The following is a 12204-nucleotide window of genomic DNA, read 5'->3' as shown; positions in this document are numbered from 1 at the left end:
AGCCATTACAGCTGTGCATCTTGGGTAAATCTCTAAGAGCTTTACACACCTGGATTGTGCAATATTAGCCCATTTATTATTTTTATAATTCTTCAAGCTCTGTCAAAATGTTGGGGATCATGGCTAGACAGCCATTTTCACGTCTTGCCATAGATTTTCAAAACTGTAACTTGACCACTCAGAAACATTCACTGTCTTCTTGGTAAGCAACTCCAGTGTAGATTTGGCCTTGTGTTGTAGGTTATTGTCCTGCTGAAAGGTGAATTCCTCCCCCAGTCCCTGGTGTAAAGCAGACTGAAGCAGGTTGTCCTCTAGGAGTTTGCCTGTGCTTAACTCCATCCCGTTTTATAGGTACTTTTATAGATTGTTTTATAGGTACTTTTATAGATCGTTTTATAGGTACTTTCATAGGAAATTTCTCATGACTCAAACACCTCCCTGAATGGATGAATGTATGCACTGTGTCAACAGCCTGGGAACCCCCTCTAAATCTCAATCTATGTCATGGAAACTTCCACTTTCATCATAACATGCTGTTCTTGTAAATCATAACCCCCCTCCTCCCCCAAACCATAACCCCTCCCCAAACCATAACCCCCCCCCTCCCTCCCCAAACCATAACCCCCCCCTCCCCAAACCATAACCCCTCCCCAAACCATACCCCCCCTCCCCAAACCATAACCCCCCCCCCCCCAAACCATAACCCCCCTCCCCCCCCCAAACCATAACCCCCCTCCCCAAACGCACACACGCACATTTCCTGACTGTTTCCCATTCACTCTCACTCTCTCTCTCACTCTCTCAATTCCATTTCAATAAATAAAAGTGAAATTAACACCAACAAAAATGTCCTCTCTCTCTCTGTGTTAGGTACGTCAGTGAACTGCGTTTGGTGAGGGTCCATGGGTCAGAGGGCGGGATTTACAGCTTTCAAGCCAATCATGAGGATGCCTCTGTCAATCAATCATTCCCTGTCTATGTGAACAGTACGTTCTGGTTGGTTGTTTTTGCATGATGTGTTTTCACATCCTTTTTCACACCATTTTGAAGGCTTACAGTAAACGCTCTCTCTGTCTCTGTCTGTCTGTCTGTCTGTCTGTCTGTCTGTCTGTCTGTCTGTCTGTCTGTCTGTCTGTCTGTCTCTGTCTCTCTGTCTCTCTGTCTCTCTGTCTCTCTCTGTCTCTCTCTGTCTCTCTGTCTCTCTCTCTCTCAGGTAAGCCTGTCATAATTTCCCAGGAGGGACCAGTTGATGGACAGGTGCGCTGCGTTGCCGCCGGTTACCCGGCCCCTAAAATCACCTGGTTCTACTGTGAACTCCCCCACACACGGTACGGGACAATAACACACACAGCCATAGTCACTACTGTCATTTCTGCGTGTGATGCTAAATTGCATTGACATCCCAAGTACCCCAGTAAGTAATATATACAGAGATGTGAGAGTGAACAACTAACCTAAACAGTTGTTTAAAAGCATAGTTACAATGCATAGCTAACTGCAATGTCAAAATCATGTGCTTTTGTAACACCAAAACTAGTGGCAACTGAGCTGCCACCAACTCGAAGGAGAAGAAACTTGAACTTTGCTGAAGTTTTGAAACCCATCATCCTGAGATGTTTTGAAACATGACATGGTGTGTTGTAACACGGCTTAATCAACTGTTGTGCGATACCTTGCCAGGGACTGAGAGCAAAACCGGAAAAGGTTGAAAACACTATTTTGGTGTTTCAAATCAGATACCTTCTTCCTGTCTAATACAGCATTTAGACACCTTCTTCTGGTGGATTTTAATGTTTAACATTGATCTACAACAGATGTGTCAAACTCATTCCACGGAGGGCCGAGTGTCTGCAGATTTTTGCTTTTTCCTTTCAATTTGTAATGAACACGAGGGGAGACAGAGAGCTGGTTTCAAGCACAGGGCACAGCAGGTGTTTAATGTAAAGGATAACAGGAGGAGGCAGGTAGCTGGGTCCAGGGGCAGGCAGAAGGTCATACACAGGGGGTCCAAAAGGGAAACAGTACAGGCAGGGAAAAGGCTAGTAACGTAGTCCGGGAGATCAGGCAATAGGTTGATAACAGGAAATCCGATAGGCTAAAGTACAGGCAGGGAATAGGTAAAAGGCGTCGTTAGTGAGGCAAAAACTATCATACACGGGAGGATTCAATTACAGGGAAAAACAGAGCTCCGAATAGAAGTGTGTCACAAAACAAACAATACCTCACAGTGATGGGGTGCAAAGAACTGAACTAAATAGTGTGTGATAATGACATACAGGTGTGTGAACAGGTGATCAGAATTCAGGCGATTAGGATCTGGAGAGTGTGAGCTGCGTTTAGGGGTGGGGGGGGCGTCTATGTGTGTGAGAGTGTGAGCTGGAAAGGGAGCTGCGTTCAGGGGATCTACGTGTATGGGAGTGTGAGTTGGAAGCAGACGTTACACAATTAAGACCTAGACAACCAGGCGAGGGGAGTTCCGTACCAGCAGACATTCGGCCCTCTGTGGAATAATTTTGACACATGTGATATACAGTATGTATCTGACCATTGTTGAGCACAGTGCCAAATCCACCAGCATTAACTAGATGTTTAACAGCAAGCGTTGGAAGATAATGTATTTACCGCTTCCATTAAAAGTTGGAAATGTGGTAGAGGGTGGTCTCCTCATTGAACGTCATTTTGCCTGACGTTTTTGATATCCGTTCATCACGATCCACCTCAACAAAGCTGCTTAATACTCATATAGAAATAGACTTTCCTTCCTTTAAACATGCATATAAAACTGTGTCCATACCCACTTCCACCTGTCACACTGTCATTCCTTCTCTGTCACTTCCTGTTTTTTAATCTGTCTAAATTAAACACTGAAGAAATGAAGGTGAAATTCCACAATAAATATTCTCCATATGCTCTTATCACCAATCAATATTTAGGCTATAAACCATTAGCATTTCTTAACCATTTGATTGTTTGGGTGTTTCAGAGTACTTATTTTCTGTTTTAAAACACTTTCTGTGTATCATAATACTGACTTTGGGTTTTCCATTCCAACACCCTCTACACACCAGATCTCTGGTTAGGTGACATTGGGTTTCCATTACACCCCCCTCCACACACCAGATCTCTGGTTAGGTGACATTGGGTTTCCATTACACCAGATCTCTGGTTAGGTGACATTGGGTTTCCATTACACCAGATCTCTGGTTAGGTGACATTGGGTATCCATTCCAACTCCCTCCACACACCAGATCTCTGGTTAGGTGCAGTAGGCTACTTTTAATGGTTTCATGACACAATCGTGGTGTTTTGAGTCTTTCCATGTGTACAGTGTAAGAGCAGCCTAACAGTGTGTGTAGTTTCCATGTGTACAGTGTAAGAGCAGCCTAACAGTGTGTGTAGTTTCCATGTGTACAGTGTAAGAGCAGCCTAACAGTGTGTGTAGTTTCCATGTGTACAGTGTAAGAGCAGCCTAACAGTGTGTTTAGTTTCCATGTGTACAGTGTAAGAGCAGCCTAACAGTGTGTGTAGTTTCCATGTGTACAGTGTAAGAGCAGCCTAGCAGTGTGTGTAGTTTCCATGTGTACAGTGTAAGAGCAGCCTAACAGTGTGTTTAGTTTCCATGTGTACAGTGTAAGAGCAGCCTGACAGTGTGTGTAGTTTCCATGTGTACAGTGTAAGAGCAGCCTGACAGTGTGTTTAGTTTCCATGTGTACAGTGTAAGAGCAGCCTGACAGTGTGTTTAGTTTCCATGTGTACAGTGTAAGAGCAGCCTGACAGTGTGTGTAGTTTCCATGTGTACAGTGTAAGAGCAGCCTGACAGTGTGTTTAGTTTCCATGTGTACAGTGTAAGAGCAGCCTGACAGTGTGTGTAGTTTCCATGTGTACAGTGTAAGAGCAGCCTGACAGTGTGTGTAGTTTCCATGTGTACAGTGTAAGAGCAGCCTGACAGTGTGTGTAGTTTCCATGTGTACAGTGTAAGAGCAGCCTGACAGTGTGTGTAGTTTCCATGTGTACAGTGTAAGAGCAGCCTGACAGTGTGTGTAGTTTCCATGTGTACAGTGTAAGAGCAGCCTAACAGTGTGTGTAGTTTCCATGTGTACAGTGTAAGAGCAGCCTAACAGTGTGTGTAGTTTCCATGTGTACAGTGTAAGAGCAGCCTAACAGTGTGTGTAGTTTCCATGTGTACAGTGTAAGAGCAGCCTAACAGTGTGTGTAGTTTCCATGTGTACAGTGTAAGAGCAGCCTAACAGTGTGTGTAGTTTCCATGTGTACAGTGTAAGAGCAGCCTAACAGTGTGTTTAGTTTCCATGTGTACAGTGTAAGAGCAGCCTAACAGTGTGTGTAGTTTCCATGTGTACAGTGTAAGAGCAGCCTAACAGTGTGTTTAGTTTCCATGTGTACAGTGTAAGAGCAGCCTGACAGTGTGTGTAGTTTCCATGTGTACAGTGTAAGAGCAGCCTGACAGTGTGTTTAGTTTCCATGTGTACAGTGTAAGAGCAGCCTGACAGTGTGTTTAGTTTCCATGTGTACAGTGTAAGAGCAGCCTGACAGTGTGTGTAGTTTCCATGTGTACAGTGTAAGAGCAGCCTGACAGTGTGTTTAGTTTCCATGTGTACAGTGTAAGAGCAGCCTGACAGTGTGTGTAGTTTCCATGTGTACAGTGTAAGAGCAGCCTGACAGTGTGTGTAGTTTCCATGTGTACAGTGTAAGAGCAGCCTGACAGTGTGTGTAGTTTCCATGTGTACAGTGTAAGAGCAGCCTGACAGTGTGTGTAGTTTCCATGTGTACAGTGTAAGAGCAGCCTGACAGTGTGTGTAGTTTCCATGTGTACAGTGTAAGAGCAGCCTGACAGTGTGTGTAGTTTCCATGTGTACAGTGTAAGAGCAGCCTGACAGTGTGTGTAGTTTCCATGTGTACAGTGTAAGAGCAGCCTGACAGTGTGTGTAGTTTCCATGTGTACAGTGTAAGAGCAGCCTAACAGTGTGTTTAGTTTCCATGTGTACAGTGTAAGAGCAGCCTAACAGTGTGTTTAGTTTCCATGTGTACAGTGTAAGAGCAGCCTGACAGTGTGTGTAGTTTTCATGTGTACAGTGTAAGAGCAGCCTGACAGTGTGTGTAGTTTCCATGTGTACAGTGTAAGAGCAGCCTGACAGTGTGTGTAGTTTCCATGTGTACAGTGTAAGAGCAGCCTGACAGTGTGTTTAGTTTCCATGTGTACAGTGTAAGAGCAGCCTGACAGTGTGTGTAGTTTCCATGTGTACAGTGTAAGAGCAGCCTGACAGTGTGTTTAGTTTCCATGTGTACAGTGTAAGAGCAGCCTGACAGTGTGTGTAGTTTCCATGTGTACAGTGTAAGAGCAGCCTGACAGTGTGTGTAGTTTTCATGTGTACAGTGTAAGAGCAGCCTAACAGTGTGTGTAGTTTTCATGTGTACAGTGTAAGAGCAGCCTAACAGTGTGTGTAGTTTCCATGTGTACAGTGTAAGAGCAGCCTGACAGTGTGTTTAGTTTCCATGTGTACAGTGTAAGAGCAGCCTGACAGTGTGTTTAGTTTTCATGTGTGATTCTGTGCACCACCCTTTCTCAAACGTGGCTTGTTTTCATTCTTCAGGGATTGAGTCAGACCTGGGACACCAGGTGAATCTCTGGCCAATCAGTGACATTAATCAATTCACTAAACCCCCCCCCCCCCCCAGGTGTTCCCACCTGACCAACGCCAGCCAATGGGAGCAGCGTGAGGTTGCCACGGTAACGGTGTCAGACTCGGCCTTCGGCAGCAGCGAGGTGGAGAGCCGACTGAACGTCACGAAGGGAGACACACACACACACTACCACACGTTGGAGTGTGTAGCGACCGTGCAGGGCGAGCAGGCTTACACACTGTTCTCCATCAGCGGTGAGATATAACACACACACACACTACCACACGTTGGAGTGTGTAGCGACCGTGCAGGGCGAGCAGGCTTACACACTGTTCTCCATCAGCGGTGAGATATAACACACACACACACTACCACACGTTGGAGTGTGTAGCGACCGTGCAGGGCGAGCAGGCTTACACACTCTTCTCCATCAGCGGTGAGATATAACACACACACACACACACACACACACACACACACACACACACACACACACACACACACACACACACACACACACACACACACACACACACACACACACACACACACACACACACACACACACACACACACACTCAGTCTCCGTAGTGGACAGGAGTGTGTGGATGTAGGGCCATATTGAGTGGGATTACAGAATGTTGAGTGTGCAGGTCTTGGATTAGACATGGACACTAATCTAATGTAATCTCACATAAACATAACACTGCTGTCTCCTCTCTGTGTGGCCGGTGGGTTTGTCTCCTCTCTGTGTGGCCGGTGGGTTTGTCTCCTCTCTGTGTGGCCGGTGGGTTTGTCTCCTCTCTGTGTGGCCGGTGGGTTTGTCTCCTCTCTGTGTGGCCGGTGGGTTTGGACTGCAGCTCACACCACAATAAAACACTGCCTTTGTTCATCATGTAAAACAGAAAGTCTGCAACTCAATACTAGGAAGGTATTCTTAATGTATACTCAGGTTATATAGAGTATGTGTTGTGTGTGTGTGTTCTAATGTTTATACGTGTGTGTGTGTGTGTGTGTGTGTGTGTGTGTGTGTGTGTGTCCATACAGAGCGCACCGTGCCCCATAAGCTCTTCACCCCTCTGCTGACTGGTGTGGTTGTTACAGCTGTAATACTGAGCATCACACTGGTGGTTCTCCTCTACAAATACCTTCAGGTACTGTACCCTGTTATAGACTGACTGACTGGCTGACTGACTGACTGACTGACTGGCTGGCTGGCTGATTGACTGGCTGGCTGAATGACTGACTGACTGGCTGGCTGACTGGTCATCATGTTATTGATCCCCTCATGTTTAACACCTTATTTTTGGTAAATGTATTATATTTTAATCATGTTCTCTAATGTATTTATTATTGATCAATATCAATATTGATCCCCCCTCCCAACAGAAACCCAAATTCCAGATGATTATATGTGATTATACCATGGTTTTGTTAAAACCTCGTTTCTGAAGTTAATTCTAGAGCATGTATTATTTCCCTATAACGCACGGTATATCAGCACGATAGAATTCAATGGCAAGTTCATAATTACATGTTCTATAATTACATGCTGCTTTTTAAAACAAAAGTCGAATGGAAAACAGTATTGGTATTGTTTTAATTTGATTTTCATAAAAGCAAGCTAAGACTGATGGTTTGGTTAGCTAAACGAACCAGTCTGTTTGTTTGGTTACCACGGCAACTACTGTAGCGATCTAGTAAACTTGCTAGCTACTTCAGTATATGTTGAAAACATTTATACCTGCAAATTAACACATTTTTCATGACAAATGTGTTAAATTATAGCCATGGTATGAAAGGGATAATCAACTCGGGTTTCTATGCGTTCTCTGGAAAATAATGTAACTCTGTGGAAGGTCAGTTCCGGTAGCGCGTCGGTGGAACACACCTTCTACGTCGTCGTTCATTATTTTTCGAAAGACATATCCCCTTGTTGATTATCCCTGACTTCATCACGTTATTAAATGTATTGATCAAAGACCCCCGCCCCAATAGAAGCCCAAGTTCCAGATTCAGTGGAAGGTGATTGACAGTATCCACGGCAACAACTACATCTACATCGACCCCACCCAGCTGCCCTACGACCCCAAGTGGGAATTTCCCCGGCAGAAACTACGCTTTGGTACGACACACACACACACACACACACACACACACACACACACACACACACACACACACACACACACACACACACACACACACACACACACACACACACACACACACACACACACACCAGTGTTGGGGTAGTTACAATTTAATTAAATGTTTTAAATAGTATATTACCTACATTACATATGCCTATACACCAACACAAGTAGCCTAATAATGACAGACGCACAATCTAGTCACTGGAGGTTGGTGGCACCTTAATTGGGGAGGACAGGCTCGTAGTTATGGCTGGAGGAGTATTGGTGGAAGGGTATCAAATACACCAAACACATGGTTTCCATGGCTTCCATGTGTTTGATGCCATTCCATTTGCTCCATTCGAGCCATTATTATGAGCCGTCCTCAGCTGTCTCCACTGCCTCTACTACATACCTCTACTACATACCTCTACTACATACCTCTACTACATACCTCTACTACATACCTCTACTACATACCTCTACTACATACCTCTACTGCATACCTCTATTACATACCTCTACTGCATACCTCTACTACGTACCTCTACTACGTACCTCTATTACATACCTCTACTACGTACCTCTACTGCATACCTCTATTACATACCTCTATTACATACCTCTACTACGTACCTCTATTACATACCTCTACTGCATACCTCTACTGTGTACCTCTACTACATACCTCTATTACATACCTCTATTACATACCTCTACTGCATACCTCTACTGCATACCTCTATTACATACCTCTACTGCATACCTCTACTGCATACCTCTATTACATACCTCTAGATTGCATACCTCTATTACATACCTCTACTACATACCTCTATTACATACCTCTATTACATACCTCTACTGCATACCTCTACTGCATACCTCTACTACATACCTCTATTACATACCTCTACTACATACCTCTATTACATACCTATATTACATACCTCTACTACATACCTCTGCCTTGGCAGCAGCTAATGAGGATCCTTAATAAATACAAAGACAAAATACTACATACCCAGCTATAAACAGGTTAATCTCTCGCTGGAATACAGCCTGTCCTCCTGAACGATTCAAATCAAGCCTTGGTTGTTTGGGTGAGGTAGGCCTACAGTCATCTTCAGTGGTCGGGCCTCTGGGGGTTTTCGCTACGAGTCTTGTCTTGTTGCTTTAGTAGGTGCTTCAAGAGATTGGAAGTAGTGATTGTAGCAGAGGAGAGTTGTTTCCCTCCTGGACAGTTGACATGTTCCAGTTATATTCTGGTCACGTTGTCCCTCCAGATCAAAGTAATGGGAGTTACTTCCTCTCTGAGAAACTCCGTGTTTTCGTCTCTTCTGCCGTGTTTCATCTGCCCGTGTTTCATCTGCCTCACTAAAGCTGTTAGTACTAGCCTGTGTAAACAGGAACTTGGTGAGAGGACGAAAACCATTTGAATCTGGGGCGGGCGGGCGGGGGTGGGGCGGAGGCGGGCGGGGTGGGGGGGGGTGTATATATTGATATCAACAGCTGTAATAGAAAGGGAATGATAACAAAAGTAACAACAACTTATCTTTAATCAGTAACTGTAATATAATTAATCAAATGACTAGTTACCGCAAAAAGGGATATTATTACTGTATAACCCCCCAAACACTGACACACACGCTACAAGTCATCCAGCTGTCCACCGTCTCACAATGTCAACCTGTCAAAACCAGACAGTGGTTACTTCTCTTTATCTAGTTTCGGTCTGACTCAGACCCAGCCTGCAAGCACACACTCACAACAGCCAGAGCTTAACCACAAAGACTAATATAGATGGCTTGTACAACAAAGAGTGTCAGAGTTTTAGACACATAGCAACAGTATCTATTATAAGGCCTGCAGCAAAACATGTGAATCTTAAGGTCCCCTTAATCAATAATGGGGAGGGTCTTTGGGACCCACCCCCTACAATATATCGACTTCAACAGCTGTAATAGAAAGGGAATGATAACAAAAGTAACAAAAGTAACTCCAACTTATCTTTGATCAGTAACTGTAATATAATTACTCAAATGACTAGTTACCGCAAAACAAGTTGTGTTATCACTGTATAACCCCCAACACTGACACACACAGAAGGACTCGCTACAAGTCATCCAGCTGCCGTAATGTCAGGGAGATTTTAAACCAGCTGAAATGTGTGTGTGTCTGTTTAGGTAAGATCCTGGGTTCAGGGGCTTTTGGTAAGGTGGTGAAATGTGTGTGTGTGTGTTTAGGTAAGACTCTGGGTTCAGGGGCCTTTGGTAAGGTGGTGAAATGTGAAATGTGTGTGTGTTTAGGTAAGACTCTGGGTTCAGGGGCCTTTGGTAAGGTGGTGAAATGTGAAATGTGTGTGTCTGTTTAGGTAAGACTCTGGGTTCAGGGGCCTTTGGTAAGGTGGTGAAATGTGAAATGTGTGTGTGTGTGTTTAGGTAAGACTCTGGGTTCAGGGGCCTTTGGTAAGGTGGTGAAATGTGTGTGTGTTTAGGTAAGACCCTGGGTTCAGGGGCTTTTGGTAAGGTGGTGAAATGTGTGTGTGTCTGTGTTTAGGTAAGACTCTGGGTTCAGGGGCCTTTGGTAAGGTGGTGAGAGCTACAGCCTATGGACTCTGTTCTGCTGATACCGTCATGACTGTCGCTGTCAAGATGCTCAAACGTGAGTAGCTGTGTGTGTGTGTGTCTGTGTGTGTGTGTGTGTGTGTGTTTGTGTGTGTCTGTGTGTCCCTTGCATCTTCTTCTTTATCATCATATTTAAAGCTATGATGATGTCATTAAGAGGATGTCATTGCAACGATGTAACGATGATGTCACCGCAGCGAGCGCCCACTCCACCGAGAAGGAGGCTCTGATGTCGGAGCTGAAGGTTCTCAGTTACCTAGGCAACCACGTCAACATCGTCAACCTGCTGGGAGCTTGCACTGTGGGAGGTGAGAGGTCATCGACTCTATGGCAAAGGTCAGAGGGTCCACAGTAGTCATACTAACTGGTTCTCCAAGATATCCTACAATAACTCCACACTTTCCAGTTGAGCATTAAGTAAGAGATTTCCATTAAAGGATGTTTTACCAGATCCAGATTAAGGGGTGTTTTACCAGATCCAGATTAAGGGGCGTTTTACCAGATCCAGATTAAGGGGTGTTTTACAAGATCCAGATTAAGGGGTGTTTTACCAGATCCAGATTAAGGGGTGTTTTACCAGATCCAGATTAAGGGATGTTTTACCAGATCCAGATTAAGGGATGTTTTACCAGATCCAGATTAAGGGGTGTTTTACCAGATCCAGATTAAGGGGTGTTTTACCAGATCCAGATTAAGGGATGTTTTACCAGATCCAGATTAAGGGGTGTTTTACCAGATCCAGATTAAGGGGTGTTTTACCAGATTAAGGGGCGTTTTACCAGATCCAGATTAAGGGATGTTTTTCCAGATTAAGCCTATTCCTGGACTCGTTGGAAAGCACATTCAGTGAACAGAGTTTCTGAATTTAATCCACATAGAACCTACATTTAGGCATCTACTCACTTAATTTGCTTCGTAAACAATAATCAATTTGAGCTTTCTTTATAAACTTCAAAGTTTAGAGTTTATATGAAGGTGTTCTGGTGGAAGGAGTCACAGTTTGTGGTCCAGTTTGTGGTCCCGTCCTGCTGTGTGAACTCTAACCCAGATGATTTATTTCCTGTCAGGGCCGACGCTGGTGATCACAGAGTACTGTTGCTATGGAGATCTGCTCAACTTTCTGCGTAGGAAGAGAGAGACGTTCTTCAGCGCCCAGACTGCTGATGGGTACTACCGCAACATCAACAACCCCCGAGAACCACAGAGGTGTGTGTGTCTGGGTGTGTGTGTGTGTATGTGTGTATGTGTGTGTGTGTGTTGTACTTTACTCATTATAATATATCTGTGTTTCATTTCTCTCTCTTTATGTGTGTGTATGTCTGTGTGTGTGTGTTGTACTTTACTCATTATAATATGTCTGTGTTTCATTTCTCTCTCTTTATGTGTGTGTGTGTGTCTGTGTGCGTGTGTGTGTGTGTGTGTGTGTGTGTGTGTGTGTGTGTGTGTGTGTGTGTGTGTGTGTGTGTGTGTGTGTGTGTGTGTGTTTGTTTAGAGATGGGAACGGTAGCAGTTACATGCCTATGCGTTCGTCTGAGGCAGACAGAACATCCTCCCAGTCAGGTAAAACTACATTTCCCACCATGCACAATAATCCTGTAAAAATCCATAGTGTAGTCCTCTCACATGATTCCCTGTACTTCTTGGTTTAATCAAAACCTCATATGGATTCATCCAGAAACATTTCATATTTAATATGAACATTTAACATTAATATATCGCTAAATATCTTTTTCTCCCTTCTCTCCATCTCTCTCCTCCCCTCTCCCTCTCTCACCCCTCTGCCCCCTCCCTCTCTCTCTTAC

At 44.3% G+C, this 12204-nt stretch overlaps 1 protein-coding gene across 1 annotated transcript in view; it reads left to right on the top strand.

Annotated features, from left to right (window-relative positions):
* LOC129842592 (mast/stem cell growth factor receptor kita-like) overlaps positions 1-12204 on the top strand; it is a 66623-nt gene that overhangs the window by 37298 nt on the left and 17121 nt on the right. The window contains exons 7-15 of the mRNA XM_055911221.1: positions 871-986; positions 1214-1328; positions 5695-5894; positions 6688-6794; positions 7639-7765; positions 10335-10439; positions 10600-10710; positions 11470-11608; positions 11895-11962. Of these exons, the coding sequence (XP_055767196.1) occupies positions 871-986; positions 1214-1328; positions 5695-5894; positions 6688-6794; positions 7639-7765; positions 10335-10439; positions 10600-10710; positions 11470-11608; positions 11895-11962 (1088 nt within the window). The remainder of the gene's footprint in view (positions 1-870; positions 987-1213; positions 1329-5694; positions 5895-6687; positions 6795-7638; positions 7766-10334; positions 10440-10599; positions 10711-11469; positions 11609-11894; positions 11963-12204) is intronic.

Source organism: Salvelinus fontinalis, unplaced genomic scaffold, assembly GCF_029448725.1.
Source record: "Salvelinus fontinalis isolate EN_2023a unplaced genomic scaffold, ASM2944872v1 scaffold_0056, whole genome shotgun sequence".
Lineage (NCBI taxonomy): Eukaryota > Metazoa > Chordata > Actinopteri > Salmoniformes > Salmonidae > Salvelinus > Salvelinus fontinalis.
Note: the sequence above shows the minus strand (reverse complement) of the source record. Positions and strands in the feature narration are given on the sequence as shown.